The sequence below is a fragment of the Streptopelia decaocto genome, assembly GCF_964273445.1.
Source record: "Streptopelia decaocto genome assembly, chromosome: 13".
Lineage (NCBI taxonomy): Eukaryota > Metazoa > Chordata > Aves > Columbiformes > Columbidae > Streptopelia > Streptopelia decaocto.
In genome coordinates, this window is record NC_138668.1 from 4,251,370 (window position 1) to 4,277,648 (window position 26,279).

The 26,279-nt window shown below is 39.8% G+C and overlaps 1 protein-coding gene across 2 annotated transcripts in view; it reads left to right on the forward strand.

Moving 5' to 3' along the window:
• Positions 1-26,279, forward strand: part of USP22 (ubiquitin specific peptidase 22) — a 92,454-nt gene that overhangs the window by 23,917 nt on the left and 42,258 nt on the right. The window contains exons 2-5 of one of the 2 annotated variants that reach the window (XM_082064431.1): positions 12,083-12,215; positions 17,743-17,856; positions 18,392-18,436; positions 23,196-23,297. In XM_082064431.1, coding sequence (XP_081920557.1) covers positions 12,083-12,215; positions 17,743-17,856; positions 18,392-18,436; positions 23,196-23,297 — 394 coding nt within the window. The remainder of the gene's footprint in view (positions 1-12,082; positions 12,216-17,742; positions 17,857-18,391; positions 18,437-23,195; positions 23,298-26,279) is intronic. The other variant, XM_082064432.1, reaches the window with a different exon arrangement.

The following is a 26,279-nucleotide window of genomic DNA, read 5'->3' on the forward strand; positions in this document are numbered from 1 at the left end:
TGCTCACAGACTTTGAGACCGTTGGATCGCACGTCCTTAGCTGGACACAAAGCCGGACTTAGCGTGGCTGATACCTGCAGTAGGTTTGTTATTGTGGTCTGGGCTTTGGTCTCACAGCGATGCAGAGCCCGAGCTCCGCGGCTGGCTCATCGTCCTCGGTGCTTTTAGGTCACGCTGTTCCGTGCGGCTGCCTCTGGCCTTGGGGGAAGAGCAGCAGTTTGGGGTCTGGCGCAGCTCCCCTCGCCTCCCAGCCCTTCTCACTGGCACTTCAGGATCTATTCTTTTTATATGGGACCTTCTTCCTTTTTCTCTCCTCCAGACAGTCCCCGCCTGGCCCCGGGTTACAGCTGCAGTTGCCACGCTTGGTGCAGTCACGAGCATGGACAGCAGACATGGGCTCGTCTCTTCTTGGGCTTTGGTGCTGAATAGAAATGTTTTTCAAACCAGTCAGATATACAAAGCTCTGGCCACTTCACACTCTGCTGTTAGATGCCAGAGGAGATTTTGTATTTTATTTATTTTTTTAATAAGATGCAACAGCTGCTTGCAAGTTTAAAAAAAAAAAAAACGAACCTACAGCAACCATAGTAAGAAACAACAACAAAAAAATTACCTGTCTTTTGCCCTGTTTGGATGTTTATTCTCACTAGTTGTAAGGACAGGTATTTTTCTTCTAATGAATTCCTGTAGTTTAAAGCTGCTGTGAGTAGAAGCTTCTCCCTTTGCTGCTGGGGTGAGCGGGATCTGACCTGCATGGAAACGCTCTCCTGTGCTCGTATTCATTGCAGGCGAGTGGTCTGAGCTGGGTCAGGATGAAGATTTGAATCTATTTGATGGTTCTCCATGTTGCTCTTCAAAGAATTGCTTTGCAGGGAGGCTCTAGACCTTTTTTGTTTACACAAACGTCAGGGGACAGATTTAGGGCCTGGATGTCAACTCCATTCACTTACAGGTTTACCTCATTGTATTAAACTGTGCCTCATCAGAACCAAAGTAAATTTGGTGAAGTCAAAGGTACTGATGATGAGACATCAAAAAGATACAAATAGTTACATTTGGAATTAGACTATTAAAAAAGGGCAAACTTTTACATGTGATTCAGTTTAAAAAACCACTTTGCCTAATACTACTCCTTTTAGTAATATACCGAGTAGACAATTAATATCAGGATAAAAGTCTCTACCCTCAATTTAAAAATCTCAATTCAGAAATTTGTTCAGGTCTTCTGAACAAAGAAATGACACTAATACGTGAAATGTGATCTCTTAATGGCCTAAAGGCATCTGTGAGAAGGGCATATGTGGGTTTTTAGTTAATGCTATTGTTTGGTACATTAAAAAAAATCCAGCAAAATATTGTTGCGGTTTGGTATTGCTGGAAAAAAGAAAATCAGACTGTGAGGAGGAGATCGGTTTCGCTGTGGTCAAGAAATGAAAAAGAGGAAAGAAATGAGAACTCCTGCGAGATTGTCGTCCTGTCCTTCTGAGGGGAAGGTTTCAGCATTATGGCTGAAACCTCATTTAAAAGTAGCATCTTTAACAGGCCTAACATCAGTCATGGAAATTCAGAATACTGTGACCTTCGCAGTATTGAACATATCCAAGGATTGCTCTCCCAGCTCCTCAGGAGCACTCGAAGCGTCAAGAAATGGTGTCCTTGCTTTTTTCGGTTTGCTGCTGGTGTGCGTTTGAAGTTTTAGGGCATGGGAGGAATAGAGATTTCAAGCACAAAGTACAAAGATTGTATATGATACTAGACAGTCAGTTTAAACACAGCTAGGCAAGGTTAGACATACTTCAAATAGAACAAATTTAAAACTCCTGTCTTAAAGGAATTTTGGCTTTGAGATTATTAACAAAGTGCTTGGTAGTATCTTAGAAAAGGAGCAGGCAGCTGAAACTTCATAGTTTCATGTTTTCTACCTAAAAGGCAAGTATTTGTTATAGCAACGTGTTTGGTTGGTTGGGTTTTTGCTGGGGGTGTTGGTGTTTGTTTGTTTTCTTTACGTGTGGACAAGACGCTCTAAACTCAGCTCCAAGAACTGAGTTTTATTAGTGAAGTGCCAAATTGAGAATGCCTTGGGATGGGTTTTTGTGTTGGGTTTTGGGGCTGTTCTTTGTTTCTTGGTGGGGTGGTATCAGGTCAGAGAGTGTTTTTGCTTCTTGATTCCAAATTCTCTGCTTGGAAACCACCCCTTCCCCAAACACTCCTTGTAAACAGCAGCTAGAATTTAATGTGCCCTGATCTCGAGAGGCAGGAACCATTTAACTGCACCTCTCCTCCCATTTCATTCCTTTGAGAGGCATGTCAAATGAACTTATTTTGCAAAACAAGTTAATGTTCCAAATGCAGCATGAAGTGTTAAAACGTAATAATTGGCTGTACATCCTGTGTAAAAAGACAGAAGCTCTTTGCTAAGAAACTATCACCCACCTTCCTACACACATCATGATTCTTCTGTGGGACTCCTTTTCTTTTCTAAAAGGTATTTTGTGTTCACGTTGCTTTGATCACAGCTTTTCTAAGCTGGCTTGTGTGGCTGTAGGGTTCAGAATATCCATCTTTCCAAATCGTGGATCTAAAGAGTGAATTGCAGTTCTGATCACCTCTCTCTTACCTTCATGACTTTAGGTTTGTGAATTTGCATACAAGTTTTTCAGTGAATGAAAGACCTCTTGTTTTGCTCTAGTAAAATAAATTATTAATTTGTTTTGTACTGAGGTACGAGGCAATAGTGAGCTTCAGCTTCCTAGATATCAAAGCATATTCTGTGTGAGCGTATTGAGAATTTTCTTTCATTCTCTGAGTGTTCTAGGCAGTAATGTGCTAGTTGGCTTGGAGTATTCCTGGACATATGCAGCTAGATGGACATAAGTATGTTGTAGATGCCGATGTCTTAGTATCTAAGTGGAACTAGGCAAGCAAAATTAATTATTTGTCCATTATAGTTCCATTTTCTGCTTCGTGCTAGTGAAGGCACTGTTGTTTGAGACCCCGTGAATGTTCTGGTTTATTTTCTCTGCAAGACTCGCTGTAGTTTTAGAGGATGCACTTCTGTGAAGGCTCTTTAGTGTGTACGGGTTAATGGTCTTTTCTGTCTCAACTTGTTTTTCTGGCACGTGGGGAACGTGCTTCTCGGGGATGGTTTGTGGTGCTTTGGGCAAATTGGTCTTTGGAAGGAGAATGGGCAAATATTCTGTATAGCTCTTGTAAAACCAAAAGGGAAGTTGGTTTTATTGTTTTGTCACAGTTTTTCTTGCAGGCACTGTGAGGGGACTAGAACTTGTCTTCAGCTCCTGTTAGACAAAGAGGACATTTTATTATGGCAAGAAGTGAGTGTGGCTTGTCTGCCTTGTTTGTTATATGTATCATCACTGACACCCACAATTGTCAGAAAAGTAGTAAGCAATGGGGTTCATTTGTTCATTTCTGTACTACCAGTTGGCTTGCTTTGCTGCAGGAAATGTAAAAATGTCACGTATAAGAACCCTTAAAGTCTTGACAGAGTGGTGCGTAACTCATAGGAAGCTTTTCAAAGTAGAAATGTGTTCTACCAGACTAATGTTTTTTGATTAGGCTCAGCAATTGGATCTACCCCATTTAGTGCGGCATTGCTTTTTGTTTGTTTGGGTTTTTCTTAATGAAACAAATAGTCACTGATAGATGCACTGTCACTCTATTGCTGCTCATTTTCTACTAGTCTCCTTTTTTGCTGAGAGTATTTCTCATAAATAAGTCATGCCACAGAGAATCCGCATTGTGGCATCATCCCTTCCATATTCCCTGCTAGCAGAATCGCTTTGACTTTGATGTGGACTAATTAAGTTCACATATTTTTATGGCCGTGTTAGAGTAGTTAAAGGAAAGATAGCTGAAAATATCTGATGCTTTTCTAAATGAGGCTGTAGGACTTGTTAGGACTTTGATCCTATGTACCCTGAAGTTTCTTTTTTCTTTTCTTTCTGCAAGGATGCTATCTGGAGTATTTCCATCAAAGTACGATGGCAAACTTCCCAAGAGCATAACCTGTTTTCATATGAAGAATCGGACTTCTTAGTTTTATGCAGCACAAAATACAATCTCTGCAGCACGGGCAGGGTTTAATAAGACTCCGCACCGGTTTGTCTGTTTAACTTGCTCCTCAAATTGCTTCCCGAGTCACATGCTCGCAGATTAGATCAATACATTACCTAATAGGACGCTTAAAAACATTTCTACGATTTGCTGATGTGCGGGGAATGGTGAGGTAAGGTAATAGGGTTTTGTACAGGATCTCAGAACACGCTCCTGCGGAATTGGCAGGGCCCTTGTTCTGTGGAATCGCTGCTGCAGTGGTGCAGTGCGGGAAATAGATAAAAATCCACACACAGAACATATCCACGCATTGTATATATTCAGGGAAGGAGATGCATTTGAACCTTAAGCAGCTTACATGTTTTCACAAGGCAAATACGCTTTCCACTTCTAAAAGAATCTTACGATAGAAGGACATGCGATTTAATTTGAACAAGATCCATTATTTAAATGGTTTCAAAACACAATAGGCTCTTAACTGCATCTTTTATAGAGTACTTGAGAAATCATTTAGATTTGTAAGTGTTAGTGATGGGGATGAGCACCTACCAAAGGAGAAGGGAATAAGCAATTTCAGCGTAGTGATTCGAATACAGGAGAATTCCTTTGTTCTTGTTGAAATGCTGCTTTTTTACTACAGTGACTATATATAGGAAAATAGAAATAACATCATTAGAGCATCCTCCTGTTTTCTTCCTGAGCTTGTGCTGTTTTTTAAACTGTATAACTTTTTTTTCTCCCAAGTTTCATTTCAACCTTTTTACCTGTGGAACAAAAATTGGGAAAAAGTTATTAAAAAAAAAAATCTGGAATAGGGGAATTGCCTTAAGAATTTGGATTGTAGGAAAATATTTAATCATCCTTTCTCTGGCAGTAGGTACTGTGCAACCAGTCTTTTTTTTTTTTTTTTTTTCAAAATCAGGGTTAAATTAAGATAAAATGATTCTGAGGTTCGAACAGGTGAGTTTAATGTACATTTTACTTTGCCTTATCGAAGACAGGGAGTTTGTGCCCTTGCTGGGATGCAGCACCTTGAATTAGGTGCAATGGAAAAATGTTACCAGTTTGGAAGAAAAAACAGTTTCTTGAAGTTCCTTTTTAACATCGTTTGTAGCACATCCAGTACTTTGTTTCCTTGTTTCACAGTTTTCGGCTTGTAGGCAGAAGTAGGATTGGTTGGAATTAGCCATGGGTTAATCTAGCTACAGAAGGACAGCAAGCTGCTCAGATGCCCATAACGGTGTATTTTATTTACACTCAGTTTGAGAATGGTGAAGTTGTTAAATAACAGGCTGTTTCATCTTTAATTATAAATTGTGGTGGTGTTGTCTTCAAACTTGTGCTCAGATGGTCAGAACCAAACGTCCAGTTGAGACTGGGAAAGCATCTTTGCCAGCAAATACTTTGGAATATTATTTTTAAAAATTATTTAATATTATTTTTAAAAGAATAATTGGCAATTCTAATCAGACAATATAGTAATTAAGACTCAGTTGCAGGAAGTGGGTGAACAATGCTTGAGTTGATTATTTTTTTGAAGCTGATGTGTCAGAAATGTGCGCTGACTCAGTAACTCTGAATCACCCCATCAGCATGTGGAGGAGTGATTTATATACCGTACCATGGAGAGCTGTATAATCAGTTCCCTCTTTTTGTTTCTTGAAACCTAAGAATGTGGCTTTGAAGTTTTAGGTATTTAAATTTATGAAATACTGCAGCCGTTCTACTAATGGACGATGGGTCTGTGGAACCCCGGCCTTAAGAAAGGGGGTAAAATACGGTGAATCTTGAAGAAAATGTGGACTAAGAAGTGATAGAAATGTCATTAAGGCAGATTTGACCTAAATTTGTTGCTGTTGAGGTGCAAAGAGTACTCAGGAGTAATAAATCTTGTCAGCTGTGGTTTAACATTGGCTTTCTCCTCCCACAAGGCAGAAGAAAGGTTGTGTTGGAAGAGCTGGAGGGTCCCCATCTTCAGCAAAGAAAGAAGCAGCGGTCGGTTATGACCTTTTGTGATTATCTGTCCTTTTTTCTGTCAAAAATAGGCTAAGGGAAGTGATGAACACTGCAAACATTCAGTTGGTCTCTTCACTTTTGTTCATGTGCCTGTAAGAGATTAAGGATTCAGGAAAGAGTTTTGTTGTGGGAGCTGTCGCAGGTTCCTGAGCTCTGGGCAGGTGGACCCTCAGTTTCTGCTTTCTTTGTACTCATCTCTCCTACTGAGAAATGGGGATGGGGCTTGAAAGGGCGTATTTATTTATCTCATAATATTTAGTTTGAAGTCAAAGCAAGTTTAAACATAGAAACATAAAATAATAAGACGAAAGTATTGAGAATTACAGATACTCTGCTTCCAGACATCTCACAGCATTTCTATATTTTGCCTCTTGACGTTAGGGCTTGCAGCTATATTACTGCTGGGGTGGTTGTACCAAGGTTATCTTTGGGATAGATTTCTCAATTTCTCACAGAAATCCTACTTCAATATTCAGCAGCCAGGAGCGGGACTCGGCAATGTCTCCGTGTGCCTGGACTTCACCTTCTTGCAAGTCCACTGAAGTCCTGGCTTGCGAGGAGCAGTTTGTCTGAGCTGAAGTACCACTGGAGTACAAACGCTTCTTCGGAACAAAGCAGGTCATGGGGAGAGATGCATGGAGGGAGAATTTCCCACAGGCACCTGTAGGTAGACATATTTAGAGCTGCACAACAAACACCTTAATCCTTGTAGACTGAGATATTAAAATTCTTGCTGAAGGATTAGACTTGGTTTTGGGCTGGCTGGTGAAGTGTATCCCTCCAAAGACTTTCAACAATGATGATAACTTATTAGAAAATTAAATACTTTCTCCTCTTGTTTCTGATGTATCTAAATGTTAGGTCTGTTATATATAAAAACTTATTTTAAAAGGTGGGGAAATTGAAGTAGTTTTGTATTGGGCAATTTTTTGCTTTCCTAAGACTTCAGGCATGATCAGGCACTTTTGGGGATCCATAACTACTGTATTTGCTTTAAAATTACCTTAAGAATCTGCTTATTTGAGTTTCTTGTGAACACGTACAGTGTGGCAGCAGCTTCCTCATGATCTTTTAACCTCCGGAGCCTCCCACTGTCTCGTTAGTGTTACCTGGTTCATCTTTTTCCTTGAACCTTTGTGGTGAATGTGGTTTGCAGACTGTGAAAAGTGGGAGGTCTTTGGCTTAGAAGCTTCTGACAACAGCTCTGTTCTCAAAGTGCTTGGATATATTTAGTGTGAGCACAAGAGGCCAGACTCATTAAGTACCCTAATGGAAAACTTCTTCGAAAAGATGTTTTCCTCTCATTTACAATTAAATAAAAATTGAGCTTCTAAAGCTACATGTGACATAGCTGGAAATACAGAAGGATGGTTTGCAGTAGCCGCGGTTTCTTGTGTGCCTCTTGGGTTTTCTGCAGTTTCACAGAATATTGGGGACTGGAAGGGACCTGGAAAGCTCATCCAGTGCAATCCCCCCATGGAGCAGGAACACCCAGATGAGGTTACACAGGAAGGTGTCCAGGCAGGTTGGAATGTCTGCAGAGAAGGAGACTCCACAACCCCCCTGGGCAGCCTGGGCCAGGCTCTGCCACCCTCACTGAGAAGAAGCTGCTTCTCAAATTTAAGTGGAACCTGTTGTGTTCCAGTTTGCACCCATTACCCCTTGTCCTATCATTGGTTGTGACTGAGAAGAGCCTGGCTCCATCCTCCTGACACTCACCCTTCGTACATTTATAACCATGAATGAGGTCCCCCCTCAGTCTCCTCTTGTCCAGCTCCAGAGCCCCAGCTCCCTCAGCCTTTCCTCACACGGGAGATGCTCCACTCCCTCCAGCATCTTGGTGGCTGCGCTGGACTCTCTGCAGCAGTTCCCTGTCCTGCTGGAACTGAGGGGCCACAACTGGACACAATATTCCAGGTGTGGTCTCCCCAGGGCAGAGTAGAGGGGCAGGAGAACCTCTCTGACCTACTGACCACCCCCCTTCTAATCCACCCCAGGTACCATTGGCTTCCTGGCCACAAGGGCCCAGTGCTGGCTCATGCTCATCCTGCTGTCCCCAGGACCCCCAGGTCCTTTTCCCCTACACTGTTCTCCAACAGGTCATTGCCCAACTTATCCTGGAACCTGATTTGAGGAGCCAATATTATATGCAGTTGAAACAGGGTTGCAGGTTTTTTGAAGATCTGATGTTGCATGCCCAGCATGGCCTTGGTTTCAGGACTTGGAGCTGTCAGACAAAGTGCTGGGGCACATCAACACCAGCTGGACGCATTAATTTTCTCCACCGCTGTTTTGATGGTAGGATGGTAAACTAATAATAAACTGTTCTGACAATTTGGGAAGACTTGAAGTGTCAGCAGTCTAGTTTATTTGACCTACTGATACCTGCTGCTTTCCTTTTAATTCGCTTTGTATCATGGCTGTTAACAATATCAGGAGCAGGTCGCCTTTCAGAGATGGGACTACTTGACTCATGTTACAGGTGATTACAGCCAATTCCCTTTTGTGTGTAGTGTGCTAGTTTTTACATCCTCACTTGTGAGGGGTTTAAACCTCTTTTAAAGAAGGTTCAGAACCATTGCCGGAGGTCTGGATATGAGTTACTGCCGTCTTAGTAGCTATGTATTGTGCACGATTATTCTTTTTAGTTTTTTATCATTTAAGAGACAGATTATAATCTTCCAGAAGGAAAACAATCAAGGCTTCTTCTGATGTGCGGCTTATTTAAAATAGCAAAGCAAAACTGAAAGGGGTAGGGGTTCAGTATGGACTGAAGATGGGCTGGGGACGCAAGATGAGAGAGTGAGTGTGTGGGGAGAGAGAACAGGGTTAAAGATGGTGAGCAGAATACGTGAGGGTGAGGAGAGAAGCAGGTAGGGAACAAAGTAAAATTAGGGAGGGAGTAGGATAATAATGGGAGAGGGTATGAAGGAAGAAGACTCTACATTTATGTCTTAAGATCAAGAGGGGGTGTTCATGTATCTAGGAGGACTTACCAGAGAAAAGGAGAAATGACAGGTTGATTCTGCAGCTGAAATGCTTGTTGACTTCCCTAAAGCATCTGGACCATAAGCAAGACCTAACTTGCCTTTTAAAGAAGTTGAGCCGTGTTTTAAAGCAAGCTTGTGACTTTATGGATCTGCCTGATTTTGATCACTCATTTGCAGTATTCTGGTTTGTCTTAGACTGTAGCCTGGAGAGATGTGAGCAGGGCTGGGAGTATTACGAAACCAAGTTATTTGATTATTTGGGGTGGGGTGGGATGATGGCAGCTTTGTTGTAATTTAGCAAATTGTTTAAAAGCACAGACAGAAGAAAAGGAGACAGCTAATCTAGTTAAGAATAGTCACTGTGGGTTTTGATACTGATTTCTTCACTCTGTCTTTCAACCTTGTTTTCATACAATTTTAGAAAAAACATCTTGAGCTACACTGAACAAGTAGAGGATATAGATAAATAGCTTCCTTTAAATAAGTGATTAAACTTCTCTTTTACCACTCATTTTTTTTCCTTCTTAATTTTCATTGAAATAAAAAGTCTTAGGGCATGAATTTTCTGCCTTTTAGCCCAATATCATCAGGTTTTGCATGCTCGTTATATCATCTGTTTACAATACATTTAATGCTAAAAGACTTATTTTTAGCGGGTGAAGTAAAATAGCGAGTTGCTGGAGTTGTTGTCATAGCAGCAATCTTAACAGATAGGCTGCTCCTATTTAGCGTTTGCAGCCAAAGAGCGGCCGTTAGGCAACAGTTTGACAGCTCTGCAGCATTTTTCTAAAGATGGAAATTGTACTGGCGATGGTGAATTGTTTTTTTGGTCCTACTTTAAAATATTTCTTTCTGTAGGTGTGTGGAGTTTGTTTCAACCAATCGATTTTCATCTAACGGAACTTAGGAGAACTTTGAATACACAACATGTGAGATTCGGGATTTAAGGCTTAATTTGTAGAAGCTTGAAAATAAATTACATAGTGCAGCATATTGCAGGCTTCTTTGATTATTTATTTAACAGCCATAAGTGTTCTGGAAGAAAAATGTCAGACTAGAGAACAGGATTCTGCATCATTTCTTCAGCAAAAATTTTAAGTTGTGGCAGACTGGACAAATATTACACAAGTCTGGAGGTTGTTTTTTATGAAACACACTGTCTAAATTAAATTATAGCTTAGTATTTTAGTAATTCCATTTTTTTTTTTTTAATAGGAAGCAAAAAAGGGTGCTTCCAAGCAAAGGAATAGTATTTTCAAATTAGTCTGTAAAATAAGACATATCTCTGTAAGTGATCTCTGAGCTGTCATAGAAGTTCAGTTACTCTTCAACAGATGTCTGAATGCAGTTGCTCTTGTCTGAGATGAAAAGTGAATTTACTGTGAGGAATTTCTCCTGTTGTATCTTCCCATTAGATGGTATTGGACTTGAATTGGTTTTGGTGGTGTTGTTTTGCAAAAGACCCCTTAAATTCTCCTAAGTCTCTTACCAGACAGAGTAATATTTCAAAAGATTTGTTGAAGTACCTGAGTTTAATGCTAAGAGAAAATTTGGGGTGTCTTTGGCTTCAGGAGTGCTGCAGATATGACTGAGAGTCAGAATCTCTACTTGACCTCCTAATTGCCTTTTTTTTCTCCAGACCTGCTTGTTGAAATGCATTGTTAGAGGAATGCAGACCATCCTGTCAGGCTTATATTCTTATTAATTCTCAATGAATGACAGTAACTTCATCATGTACCTCCCCATTTATGTTTGCTCTGGGGAACAGTCAGCATGTCGCTTTCCACACACGGTTCAAATCCCGTCGCAGAGTGGCAAAAGTGACTTCTGTAACTCTTTGACTGATGCAGATTTGAGGTTGCACCATTATTTTGTGGGCTCGTACAGAGAAATCTGATGAATGAATCTGGCAGAATCGTCCTAGCAGAGCAACGCAATTTCAATGTTCAAGTTACATTGCAGCTTTTGAGTGGATTGAGGAGCTCAGTGCTGTGAAAAAACAGAGTTCATGCCTCCCTGCTGAGCATCTTGTGCTTTCCCTGAGCTCTGATGTGCATCTGAGCCTCCTCCATCTCCCATCGCTCCTCCAAACTTACTAACCTGATGAAAGATTAGAATAACAGAATCATTCTGGTTGGAAGAGACCATCAAGATCATAGAGTCCAACCATAACCTAACTCTAGCATTAAACTATGTCCCAAAGAACCTCATCTTTATGCCTTTTAAAGCCCTCCAGGGATGATTAGTTTTAGTGTAGCTTCAGCTCCTGGGCTGGCAAGCTGAACCAGCTCAGCAAAGGGGCTGTTGAGCAGCAAAGCCCATTGCTTCAAGGTAGGGACCATGGTTGGGGGGTGATTCTGAAGAACCGAGCAAGAACTGATGCGTCGGGACCTGGTATCAGCATCTGTGCAGCTGTGAGGTGAAGCCTGTGCTACACTGGCCATAATGCCCAAAGGTTTTGCACCAACGATGAGTTTGTGCGGCTCATAGCAAGCTGGATGGAGAAACTGCTACAGGTTAATCTGATGGGCAATGGCAGATTCGCTTCAAACACATCAGTGTCCCAGTTTGAGTTGTGACGTGTCTGTAGGTGGTTCTGCTGGTACCTGGTTAGTGTTGGAATAGGGATGCGTGGGTGAAGCGGTGGAGCAGTGGGATTGTATGTTCTGGCAGCAGTGCCTGCTTACCCTGGCTTGAAATGTTCATTAAACTACAGGTTGAGAGTTGTAAATGGGTTGAACTGTCATCTGCTCTTAGGTGACACCTGTTCTCTATCAAGACTTGGAAGCGTATTGCACAAACGGAAGCTTTTTCTCCATTAATACATCTAATTGGTGTCTTTTGTCACATGAGGGCACAACTCCAGTTTCCTTGATGGTCTGCAACACCGAGTTGCGGGCACCGAGTAAAAGGGAGTGTTCACAGTTACATCCACCTGCATTTATCTGCACTTGGAGGTATGTTTCTGTCACTCACATGCTGTGTCTGTTTCTGTATTTCAGGCAAAGTCGTGCATTTGTCATATGTGTGGTGCCCACCTGAACAGACTCCACTCTTGCCTCTACTGTGTCTTCTTTGGCTGTTTTACAAAGAAACACATTCACGAGCACGCAAAGACAAAGCGACACAATTTAGGTAAGCTGCCCTCCTGATGTACTCACTGGTGCTTTTTAACTTGCTGTGTTATCCCTGTCAGTTCCAGGCCAATATTTTACAAGGTGTAATCTGGAACAGCTTTTGAAGTCAATTCACTAGGTGAAATTATTTAGGAATCTTTACCAATGCAGAAGTAAAAATTACTCTAAGTAAACACTATCTAAGCATTTCTGGTAAAGTGTGTATATGTCTAAAAAACCCTTTTGTGCCAATATAAGTTTATGGCCAGGTTTAAGGTTAAAAAAATACAGTGCTAAACTGAGACTGTAGAAAGTATTTACCTGTTTGTGGGTACTGTGTAAGCACTGTACTATTTTTACCATTAAGCTTATGGAGAACCTTTTAAGAGTTTTATAATTGCACATGTTGCGAGCTGCTGTTTTGTCTACATACTGGGAAACTTAAATTCTTCAAGTCAATTTTTGTGCAAGGTGGAATTTGCTGGTTTCTACTGTAGTCAAATATCTTCTCTTTCCTTAAAGGAAAAATGAAACTGAACAGAGGAGGGAGGTGCTTTGAGGATGCTCTCTTGCTTTAACACTGTTGGAGTTGCTATCATGGTACTAGACAATTAAGAGCATGTCAGATAAGGTTCTTCCCAAAAGGAATAACCTTTAGATGAAAAGGGCAAGAGTTAATTATACAAGCCAAAAATACAGAATACAGTATTGTATCATCCCAAAAAGTATTCTTTGCAGTTAAATGTAACATAGTTGATGTACAAATACATGTAATGTGAAGATTGTACATCTGACTGCTTGATTTCTAGTTTTGGAGATTCCTTTTTTCTTTTTTTAATGTATATTTTTTTGGTGTTTAATTTCCAGCTGAATGAGAGATGAGCTGTAAAAATATTTTTGTAGTTTTGCTAGTGCTTTCGGTTGCTTTTACTGCTGCAGTTCTCGTTGGGGAAATAACATCTGATAGGCAAAAATGAGTTAAGTGCTTTGAAATTTCAAAACGAACGGGAATTATTTTAAAACACTTGGTGACTTTTTGCTGAGCCAACATCGGTCTCCATGGAGACCAGCAGGAACCACACACTTAATCACAGTTCTGAGAGATATCATAGTTTTCGGCTGTAACAGCTGTCTGAGCACTGGAAGCGATGTTTTTACAGCTCGCTGCTGTACGTTTCAGGAGCCTTCAGGATCATAGTCCAGAGCGTTCTTAAAATACATCCCTTATTATTTCTGCTTCCCCGAGCAATATAAATTAGACACTCACACTCTGACCTTACAGTGATACCTGTGCTCTTGCCTCTGCTTGTCTGTTCAGTGTATATTAATAATACTGTACTTATTTTAATATATTCCTCGAGTTGTGGATGTGGGTGACAGGTAGGTGAGGTAAGATCCAGCCATATGAGCTGCTTTTTTTTTATCTCTGCATTGCACACACTCTGTAAATCTCACTGCGGCAGGTTTGGGAATCATTAATGCCACGTAAAAATTTTAGACAGGTGTGAAAACCTTTTAGGTGACAGACTTAAATTAACGGTTAAAAACATTTTTGGTATCTAGATTCCATAGCGATACTCAGACTTTTTTCCTTCATTTTATCTTTCTTGGCTTGAACTCGCAGGCTGATGGAGGATGATGCTCTAAACCATGACAGAGGCAAGTGCACAGCATGGAGACTGGCCCTGTGGCTCCTAGGTGTATTGAAGTGGCTTGCAGGATAGTGTTGGGTACTTACCATGTTTGGATTGTGGACAGTCCAAAATCCCTTTAAACGTTAACATTCTAGAATCATATGCAGCCTGTAGGCATCTCGAAGACTTCAGAGCACAGCCCACAGACTCTTGGTGCTGGTTTAAAAGAAGAAAAAGTAGTACTTGAAGAATAGGGTGGTTTTATCTCAAGCATTAGGAGAAGAAAATACTATTTCTCTTAAATATTGAATGTGGGAGGAGGGAAGGATAACGCTTAACTCTGGCCACTGTTTCACTGTTTTTAGTGTGTATTAAGAGACTGGGTATGTGATGCTGCTTTTTTGGCAATAAAAGGAAGTTTAGAGTTCCACCTGCTACCCCCTGCCCTGCAAGTGAGTACCTGCGGTTCTCAATGGTTGCAGTGGAAGCTGCTTTGGCTCACCAGTTAGCAGGACTAAGTATACTTGTTTTATGACTTGTAGAGTTGATAAGGCTGTGATCACCTTGATAGAGACTGATTAGTAAGATTTTTCTTATTAATTTTAGTTCAGGAATTGTGATCCGTGCTGCACTTTCCAGGTGCCGGGAAGACTAGGATCAGATAATAGGTTTGTGCTCGTATTGGGTAGAATAACAAGGGGAGAGCTGGCTGAAGTTCAGAAAAATCACTTCTTGTGGGCTTGAGACTATTATCTGAAACTAGTTTAATGATTAACACTTAATACAAGAAATTAGGGAGTGTGAATTAGCCTAGATGTTGACTTAGAATACTGTCTAAAAGAATTACCAGTTTAATCTCCTTTGTTACAGAAGCTGAACAAAATGTAGGTGACTTGCATAGAATATGAATGTGGGTTGATTTCAGGTTGATAACATTGAGTCACAGAAATTCACAGTGGAATTAATTTCAATACATGTAAAAATTACCTGAATTCGGAGTTGCTGAATGTTTTGTTCTACTTGAATGCAACCGGTGTTCAAGGAAAATGATACCAAAATATAATTCACAAATAGGTCACATGTGATGGAAGGCTGTCATATTATGGTGAACTATCTCGTTTTCAACACTCACGTTAGTTCTGTTTAGCTGGGTATTTAAAAACTGAACATACAAGTTAGTTAACTGGATGAGACGTGTGTACGTGCACTCTGGATGTGGATCACTTCCCTGCTCTTTTACTTACTGTTATGTTCCCATCATCTCTTGTCTCTTAACATTTTCACAAGGATATCAGTGGATATATTTGGCAAAGTAAAAACACTCAGCTTTAAACAAAACACTTCACTTGGCTCCCACATGGAGAGTTTGAAGACCTTTTGCTGCCTAAGTTTAAACTTTCACCCCTGAGCTGTTGTCTCTTGAAACTTAATGTCACTTGCACCAGTAGTTAAAGTTGTTCTCATTCCTGCCTGGTCTCCTGTGATGCCTCATTGTTTCTCCAGGCCAATAGCTTTATTTTAAAAATGAGATCTTTTAACTCTCTCTCTTCTGTTGCAGCTCTTTAGAATTTTGTATATGAAGGGGTACGAGGAAATCTGACTTTAATAGCAGCCTGTTCTCAGCATAGAAGGTACAAAAGCAAAGAAAAATGGGGCGGGCACGATGGCTCACCAGAGTGACTTGAGTGATATTTTTGCACTTTGCCCTAAAGAAAACATTTTTTCACCTCAAAATGACCAGAGTAAGAAAGTTAAAGTATATTTCAAGGGAAAAATTAAAATTATAGTCATTTACAACAACAATTAACCTGTGATCTTTACTAGCAGACTCCTACTAGGATCCTGAAACTGAGCAGCCGTGTTTTGGCTTTCACGAGAAATTCCTGCCCTTCTTTTGTGCTGCCATCAGGCCTGTACGGCCGCCTTGTCACTGGTGCTTGAGATAATTTGTCCAAAACCTACTGCAGTCTTTTTAATGCCATTAAAAGCGTTGGCATACGTACAACTGTATTGTTCCAGGAGTGTGCTGGAGAGAGGACGTTTTCTCAAGAGTCCTTAATCAGGCACTAGACGGCTACAGCTTTCACTCCACCAGTGTTTCCGTGAAACTTGTCTGATTCGTTACACCAGCAATTCGTCCTGTGCTGAACAAGCGGTTTGTGTAAGGTGGGCTCGTGTTGGTTTTGGTCTTGAAATTTAGACTTCATCACTCATGCGGGTCAATCCAGAAAGCTGAGAAAAGGAATGCTCTGAGCACAATGTATGCCGGCCCATTCTGATGGTAGATTGAAATAATTATATTAGAGCTCACTAGGGGTCCTATTTATTTAATATTCTGCCAGGCCCATTCTATTATTGGGAGTAACGGGGGCTGCTTGTGGGATCTTTAAAAAATATATATATATGGAGAACAATGTTTGATTTTGTGTTTTGAGACCAGTGCTTTGGATTTGCAACCATTCTTGGTTGATAGCTGTACATAACTGGTAGTGCAATGGAGTAAATATGATAGAACTCTAATAGTCTGTAGCTTAATTGTTATTATTTTTCCTTTTTATTTTTCCTCCCCTGCCCCCTAAATTGCATGGTGTTTTGTTACTGATCTCCACCACAGTGAAGATTCTTATCCCCCTTTGGGGATATTCTGCTAAAGGAGTTTTATTAAGTCCTCTGGGTACCAGGGTGAGAATTCTGGTATTTGGACATTACACAAGGTAATACACGTAGTCCTCATCCTCTTCTGCAAACTATGGTCCAAATAGACCAAACAAATAAAATAAGAAAGTACATAAGCAGGATGACAGTAAATAGACATTATGGAACCTTTAATTGTTCTCTTTAATATATAATAGAAGCAACAAACAATTTGACATAAACATTGAAAAAGTGATTTTGGAAAAGGAGGAGGGAAAAAAAAGGGTGCAGAGGAATAAAGGAGGGAGGTGGCAGGTTGGGAGAGGCTGTGAAGGATGGACGAGATGTGGTTAGAAAGAAACCTTACCAAGCTTACCAGCCTTACAAAAGTGCTTCGCACCAGCACTGGCCCATGAATGGGAGCACAAAGGCTTTGCCTTCTTCTTTTACCTGATGGGACCAACAGAATTGCGGCTGCGTGGCTTGTGCTCCAGCTTATGGATTCAGAGTAACTCGGTGCTTTGCTTTCCCTTGGTTGTGACTTTTTTCCCTATCTATGTACAGCATTTTGTTGCAATTAGTTTGCACGCACTTCTTCCTTGGTGTATGTTGAAGCAAAATGTCATCTCCTAGTCAGCTGATTTATTTCATTTCTTGGCTTTCTTTTGTTTAGCGTGTAAGAACAATATTTTTAACATTGGTCAGTGTTCGTATGTGCATTCTAAAAGGGCGCGTGAGAACTGTGAGACGTGTAACCTGCGGAAGAAACTGCTCCGGACAAACCCTTCCCCTGGACCAGTATCTTTGAGCCTTCGGTGCTGTCTTGTGTTTGAGCCTCCATTTGAATAGGTGCTTTCTAATGACTTAAACGGCTTTGAATAGAAATTACAGAAATCAAACATACGTTTCAAATCTTACAGGACTAGTTGTGTGTGTATTCCAGTTAGTCACTGCAATGATGTCTTTTGGTTACTTATGTCTTTGAAAGGTGTATTGTGAGTTACAAACAACTTGAAGGCACTAATGCTTTGTTATCTTGCACGTTTTTCTTGCTGTGCCAGAGGCAATTGCATAACTCACACTGGAACTGGAAACATTTCCCTGTGTTTTTCATCTTCTTGGTTTTTTCCTCCAGATTGCAAGGTACAGGTTTTACTTTTTATGGACTGCTGAGAAGAAGTGGTGTCTGACTTGGAAACCTGCTTTAAAATGTTTTCTAGTTTATGAACTCACATCTTTTTTTTTCCCCTCCTCCCCATCTTCCCTTCTGTTTTGCAGCCATAGACCTTTTGTATGGGGGTATATACTGCTTTATGTGTCAAGATTACATATACGACAAAGACATGGAACAAATTGCCAAAGAAGAACAACGAAAAGCTTGGAAATTACAAGGTTTGGTTTTCCTGCCTGAATTTCTTGTTTCTGTTTTTAATCATACCTGTCCCTCCCATTTGTCAATGGCAAAAAACAGTAAGGGGAAGAAAGAGCTTTTGAGAGATATTAGCGCAGGCCTTGGGAGAGAGATGTCTCGCTCTTCCTTTCCAGGAGTTAGACTGTTAGTTTAACATGTGCACCACGCCTACTTGTAGCAAAAGTATTTTTAATTGCAAGAAAATACAAAAATAGCTAACATTAATCCTGCAAAGCGTGCATAGTGTTAGAGTCAGATGTGTATTAGGTAAAAAATGTAACAGTCTGTTCCTTTAGGCTAATTTAGGTGATACAGGCAATAAATCTGTTCCCCTCACATGAAATGTCACCCTTGTGTGTGATAATTTTTTCTTTTTAAATAGAACGTGCCAGCTTACTTACACACCTGTGCTTTCATGCTACACACACAGTATCTATGTAGAAATATTTACACACAAATAATATGTACACACATTTGTTTTATTCAGTTTGCTTTCCCTAATTTTTTCTTTTTTAGCCTTCACTCCAACAGTGGTTTCTCACTACCAGTGTACAATGACAGGTAAGAGGCGTGGGCTGGCGACGCACTTCACTAACAAGCGTCCCTTTGCTGATTATCCTGCCATTTTAGACATGAATCACAGTTAAGAATGCCAGTTTTATCGTGCAAATTGTTTTCCTCTCGCTTGGATATGTTCCAATGATTGAATAATTACAGCAGACTTGATTTCATATGCCCTTTCCTTGATAGAATTACTCCAAAACAAAGTTTTTCTCCTTTATTTTTTCCTTTGGAAAGGAAGTAGCGTTTACCTTTAGTGGAGTAGTTTTTGAAGCATCAGTTATAAAAGCTTGTCATCTTCCATTTCCAGTGGCCTCTAGGGGGTATGTTTTCTTAAAGTGGGAAGGTCTGTGTTTGAAAACAGGCAACTTCTTTCTAGTAATGTCTCTTACTGAATCCACGGCATCCTGTTTCAATGTGACAGCCTAAGTCAGGCCTGATAGGACTTCAAACCATTCTTAACCTCGTTTCCGATTTTAAAAATAGCAGCTACCATCGTATTAACTAGAGCTTTTCTGATGGTGTAGCTGCTTTTACTTAGTTCCTACTGCAGATCCCATTCCATTTTCTGCTTATTCCCCACTTTGAGGGAGTTGAGTCAGAGGAGAGGAGGATGGTGACGGTGCTGCTGGGTCCTGGAGCAAGAAATGCAGCTTCAAATGCTGTAGCACAAAGCTCTGCTTTTCAAAGCAAGACAAAATGGAAATGTGTTTCTAAACCTTTCATGAAGGCTTCTAAAAACTCCTTCAGACCCTTCTAAACTGTGGTGTTTGGGGCACCAAATCCATCAACTACAGCAACAGGACACTTGTTCGTGGTGCTGTAGGATAGGAAGGCCGCCCAGTTACCTTTTGAATGTGTAAATTCAAAGAGCAATTTCTTAATGATGTCCTTAGCAAATGACGTATTTATGCCTTCTGGACTGAGATGCAGCCAGTTTGTCCTCCATTGGACGTCAGGCTGCTACATATATATGCTATATATGTATATATTCTAGGGTAGTTACAGCTACAAGATTGTTATCTTGTCTTGAACAACAAAATTGTGCGGCAAAGGGAAGAAACACCGAGAGGAAATGCCAGTCAGAAAACCCCTATACTGGTTAACTGACTAATGACTGGCATATTTTTTTTATATATATACATATATATATGTGTGTGTGTGTGTGTATATATATGTGTGTATATATATGTATATCTATATGAATGCAAATTTATGTGACTATGCCTGCATCTTCTGTCTCGAGAGAACAAATCTGTAATGACCAACAAGGATACAACACGAAGGAATAGACAACAATACACTTTAAATTACTTGAGTACACAGTATAGACATTTTTCTTTAAAATCGTGGCATAGGACCTTTTGTTTTATGGCTTTGCATCATGCGTGTTTCCCTGCAAATTTATCTAAGGCATGAAAAAGGGAGATACATGGGAGAAATAACAGAGAACTATGCTTTTGTTTTTTCTTCTTCCTCCATTGCTTCAACCCATCCTCTCCTCCCTGTAGTCACTCACGTTATCGGAAAGATTAGAAGGGAACCTTTTTTCCTCCAAACTGAATGTCAAGATTAGTACAACCCCCAAACTGGATTGGATTTATTTTTCTGCCACAGAGTGAGTTTATCTCTGATAGCGTTGCCGACTTAAAGACCTTAAGAAGTGAATCCAGCCTGCAAAAACTAGGATGGGCTTAAAAATTGAAGTGTTAATGTTGCGTATTTTCAAACTTGTATCCGTAGAGCGTGAAGGGTATTAGTATGTACTTTCTAGATGCTCACATAACAACATGATGCCTGGAGGAAAAAACTTTAAGAAAAACCCCAAATATCGTGAGATTCATTTCATACTCTTGTAATATTAACCCTTAGTGTGGTGAGTTCCTGTGTCCAGTTGTAGTTCAGGGTTATATGATATAACACTGAACAAGTTGCAACTCTGCCTTTTCTTTTTCTTCTCTGGTATGGAAAATTCTTTAATGAAGCAGGTGAGAACACATGCAGCCCTTCATTCTAATTAATATTTGGATTATTGGGAGGGGAAGAAGGAGGATTTGCTGAAGCATTGCAAAGTAAACAGTCTATATGAATGATTACGAGCCTTCATTGCCTCTTCCTTCATTCATCCGTATGTCCCTGATAAGTCTCTGAAAAATGACAATTTGTGTATTCGACTTAATAAAATAAATTCTTGGAGGGAGATTTCAGGTGCTGACTTGGTCTCTGCCTATTTTAAAGCATCATTTTTAAAATTATGAATTTTTGTCCCCTATTTCCTTTAATAGTAAATGATAACATGTGCATGTTTTGCAAACATTTGTTTAAGGTAGTTTACACTGGACTTTTTGGCATGTTTACGGTTGTTATTAAACTTTCTATTAACCTTTTTCCTTCTTTGAATTTTTTTTTGTTGTTGGATTATTTTTTAACTTTTAAATATTGAACCATTCCTAATAAATGGTTCTTCTTTGTGAAATTTTCAAGAGTATTAAAACCTCGATATTCTTGTTAAATTATATAGCAGGAACAGAACCCTTTTACATTCCTGTCTCTGACTTGTGCTCTTTCTAATGAAAGGCTTCTCTAAGAAGCTTTTCTGTCTGTTTTGCTCTGTGTATTGTGGCATTAACTGTATGTGGTTTTCTGAGTGGTTTAATTTATTTTTAATGGAACAATATTTGATTCACCCAGAATTTGGCAAAGTAATCCAGTTTGTTGTGTTTAACTTCACTTGAAGGGTCGTTCTTGTGAAACACTTTGGTCCCCATCCTGTCTAAGCATTTAAGCTGTATAGTTATATATAGGAATAGTCCAACTGACACATATGGAACTATTGCATGCCTGAAGCCGAGAGCACATTTCCAGGTGTGAATTTTGTTATATTTGGTTTAAACCAGGATTTAAACATATCCAAGTTTGATTATTACGAGATTTCATCCCGTTGTTAGATGATATTCACTGTGTTTGGCCGTGCTTAAACTCCAGTGAACCCAAATGCACGAGTTCCAGTTCACAGCTGGCCGGTGCAATAGCTGGGACTAACCTGGTGCTGACAGTTATTTTGAGCTTTTTACAAACCAATTTATCTAAATTCCTAAGGGAGTATTACAAATATGAAAAGGGCTGCTGAAGGCATCTCATGTAGAACTTGTTGCAAGCCAATGTTCTGTCATATGTGAACTGTCCATATGCGCATCCCTGAAGTTGCCTGGTGCGTTTGCTCGCTGTAGAGCGTGTTCAAAGCATTGCAGCTGGTTACGCTCATCAATCTGTTACACAGTAATTAGTTGCCTTTTCTGTTTGCCTGGGTGTGTAGCTTGATGCTGAACCTTGGATAAAGGAACTGTATGATTCTGGTACTCGCTCTTGTGCTTCTTGCATAATCTATTGTTGAATCAAATAAACTGAGAGCTGGGCGCCTCCATGTAAATAAGGATTTTTCTAGTCCTCAAGCATCTGAAAATGAGACCCTTTATTACTAGAACCCGGAGGGTCAGTAGTAACTGTGAACGGAACGTTTTTGGGTGGGTAGTTTCTGACAAGCGTAGCTATTTCTGAAAATGAAGATCAAAGAGCTATTAAAATTTAATGTATATTATGCAGAATGCGTAAGCCTCTAGCCATATTTTCTACTCTTCTTTCCATATGTATGATTTATAATTTATTTTCTGTAGCACAGCACTGTTTCTGCTCCATACATTCTGTGAAAAATAACACTTAATTGACTTTAATCCTCAGTTTTAGAATAGATTGCTTGTTGTCTTATTATTCTTTATGTCAAGATGCTTTCGTGGCTCAGTGTAACTGACCTTGCACAGTGTAGTAATTCCTCTGTGCTGCATGGGATGCTGCAGCAGGACTGAGCTGCTCAGCACATGAGTCTTCACTGTTGTGTTTTTCTCGTATCAGATTTACACTGAACACGACTCTGTGCTTACTTAAGGTCTATTTTGTGTCCTGCTTACCTGGCTCATTGCTACTGTGCTTTCCTTTGAACAAAAGAAATGTTGGAAATAGTGTTGGTGTTTAAAGGGGATAATGACAGATTTTAGTGGCAGCTACTTAACCAGTATTTGGAGGTTTTGGTTGGGGGAAGGGTTATGTTTAAACCTACTAACTGTGTTTTTCGTTGATGTCCGATATGTCAATTAAGTGATCCTCAAACATTAGAACTTGCTAATTCTCGTTCCTACATCAGTGGGTATAACGAGAGCTCACACTCTCATTGTATACCTTAAGACATGTAGTAACTATTAAGTATATCAAATTACTAAATTCTGTTGTTCAACTGTAAAGAATAAGCCTGTTTCTGTCCATTAAGTTGGGTCAGGTTTGATTTCTTTAATAACTTGTCACAGTTTGGTGATGAGATTTCTTGGTTATCCTGGATCTTCTCCTAAAATAATGTGGTGTTTCTGTCACTTGACCTCCTTTGAGCACAAAGAAATGCTTTTTCGAGTAATAGTGGGTTTATTCTTGTGCTGGAATTTCTTTCCAACTGAAAGGAGGATTATAATTCAATAACAGAAAATTTATTTGAGTTAGATATTATTTATAAGAAGAGTTTTTTCCTATTAGTTGGAAGATTGGTTGTTACATTTCTGAACAATATTGGGGGGGATAAAAATGAATCAGTCTCTCGAAGTTGTACATAGACTGAATCTGGCTTAATGGACAGCACATTGAAAGTTTTTACTTGAACAGAGTTTTTAATCCTTTTTACTAAACAACTTCTGAAACTTTCTTTTCATCTGCTTAGGCATTGGAGAGAAGTATTCAACATGGGAGCCAACCAAACGAGAGTTAGAATTGCTACGACACAACCCCAAGCGGCGAAAAATAACCACAAACTGCACCATAGGTAAGTTCTAGAAATCCTTTCTGAAGCCAATTCTCAGCCACTTGTACGTTCAAAATTCAGTGCCATTTTACTGTAAATATTTTTACCCTGAGGTAATTGTAGTGGGTTTCCTTAACCACTAGGGTAACAAAATAAGCTTATTTTACACTCTGGTTTTCTTGCTGTGGAAGGATATCTGCACTTGTGCTTCAGGTACAGATGATGATTCATACAAAACAGAACTTTAAATGCATATTGTCAAAAAAAGACTTTAGCAGAAATCGGTGGTGTCGACTCAGTCTTCATCAGAGATCCCACGCAGGTGTATGAAGGGAAATCCTGTCGTTGATGTGTTATCTTCAATTATATCGATCTGTTGGTAAATCTGGTTTTAGCAGACAGAATAAGAGCAGTGATGTGTTTCTCCTTTGTGTTCTAAACTCTAAATGGGGTCTCTTCAATTTCATATTGACTCTGAAAAGATGTGATTTGTTCTCCAGTGTGTGTCATGTAGCGGTTTTGAAATGCACATCCAATGTTCAGTGTTTAGAGTTCAGTAGTCTGGAGCAAAGAGCTCTCTGACCTGTGGGCATGTCCAGGTAGGGCTGGAGAGTGTTTGAGTAAGGGTGATGAAAATGAAAAGTTTTCACATGTTTTTCTGCTGTCTTTAGGTTGGGGGAGTAGGGGGTTAAAACCACCTTCCTGACAAGCTCTAATGAAGATTATTGGGCATTTTCTTACACTGTTAAATGTGCAGTAACATTTTAACGGTGAAGATACAAGGCTGGACATTGGAAGTAGAAAACTTTCAAAAGTCTTTTCCTCATTTTTGAGCTACTTTCTGTTCCGTGAGAACACGTGATGGTTTCAGCACATTTGCTTTTGTCAAATACACCAAATATAATTGCAAAACTTTCTAATGTCATGTTTTTAATACAGTAGGTCATACTTAACCCAAAATATGTGTATATATATTTGGATAAACGGGCCGAGAAGCACAGACTAAATTGTAGTAAATTGAACACGCAATGAATGGTAACGCTAAAGGACGGACCCGTGCGTTCGCAGGAGCGGAACTGGAAAGACAAGTTGGAAAAACATTTGGACTTTCAAGCCCCAAGGGAAAAATAACCAGGCAGAGTTTGCTTGCATCATGGTCACAGTGGGATTTTGTGTTTTATGAAACTCTACTATATTTTGTAAAGACACAGATTACTTAAGATAATAGAACTGTGCAGAGGAAAAAAAATAAATAGTTGGATACAATTCTGAAGGTGAATGTGACCTTTCTGAAGAACTGAAGCACGTTTCTTTTTCCAATTGGAAGGAATGCTGTGCCTCCTCTGAAAGGATTTAAAGTTTTTCAGCCTGTTTAAAAAGGACATGCCTGGTTGCATGAAATCCCATACAAGGCTGCACAGGCAGGGGAGCGCTCCCGAAACACAGGGATGAGGGAAATGACTGATCTCTTCACTTCTGCGGGCCTGCTTTTAATAATTTCTCCTACTGAGCCCTGGAGCTGTCTATGTGCTGAGATAGAGAAAGAGAAGAAAATCAAAGCACCCAAGAGACATAATGCAGTTTTGGGCTACAGTTAAAAAGCAAAAGACTAGCTTTCTTTCACAAAAATACGTTGGGGGTTTAGCTGAAGAAAGAAAAGACCTGCCGTTGTCCTTGAGCCTTTTCTCTCTGTCTAACCTGCTAAATATATATCTGCTTCAGAGTCTTTTTTCCCTTTACTTTCCTCACATCGACTCGTCTGTTTGCAGTTTCAGATCAGCAAGGAGCCTGTATGCAGACTGAAATGCTGCAATTATCTGGACATTCCCATTTCTGTCTTTGTTTGTAATACTCAATTCTTGCGCCATCAAATTTTTGTCAATCCCATAGCAGATATTAGTGATTCCAGTTTATCTTCTGAGGTAGGTAAATGGCTCAGAGAATAGGCTTAATGTCCAGTTTTATTGGTGCTGAAAATGAAGATTACATTGATAACCATCTATAAGCTTTGCACATCTCTTGATCAGTTCTGTTTACAAACGAGTCTGTTAAAGCATAACCAGCTGCCTTTGATGTACCAAACGCTCTCTGCGAAGCTGTTTGAAGAGGAACGCCAGGGCTGTTTGCCGCTTTCTGTCTTACCCCCAGAGATGGGTGATGTCAGCTGGGAGCAGCACCTTGGACCTTCCGAAATGGTTATTGCGCCAATGCCCATTTCAGCATTTCTGTAAGACAAGTGTGTTAGTATTATAACTGCAAGAAGTGGGACAATACTCTGAAACCTACACTTGTATGTGAGGGGCTTGCATGTAATTTTTAGCCATAATAATAAAATACATTAAAATACATTAAAATGACATTATTCATATCTAGAACACACTTAGATGCGTTGTCGTTTCCTGTTACATTTATATTATTTACATGACCCTCATTTAGGTGAATATTTTACTCTAAGACAGAACCTTTTTTGTACGTAAAGAGATCTTTCTTTATTCCAGATTTGCAGCAATCTCATGATGCTGCTCAAACAGCTGGATGCATCTCCTACTTTTTGTGAGCTGTTTGAACTTTTATACAGCTGCAGGATCCTTCGTCTTTCATTGGCACCGTAAATTAAATGTGAAGAATACTCAGTCATGAAATGAATATGTTATAATAGAGGATTGAGCTGGTAGTTCATTAGAGGCAATACTGTGCAAAACTACTTTATTTTGATTTAGCGAAATGAAATTTTTTCCACTTATGTGGCAGTTTGAAACCCAGTGAAGAAGGAACTTGTTCACATCCTCCAAAAAAAACACCAAAATCAAAATAACAACAACAACTAAAAGACAAAAAAGAAACCACCTCTCAAAAACAAAATAAACAAAACCCCATAAATTTTGCTTGGTTCTCTTTTAAAACAACACGTGTTTCCATCTCACAGTTATTTTTCCCCCTAGTGAGAGACAGAGTAGGTCACTTCCTTGAATCGCTCTTTTGCCATTGAGCAAATTGCTCTTC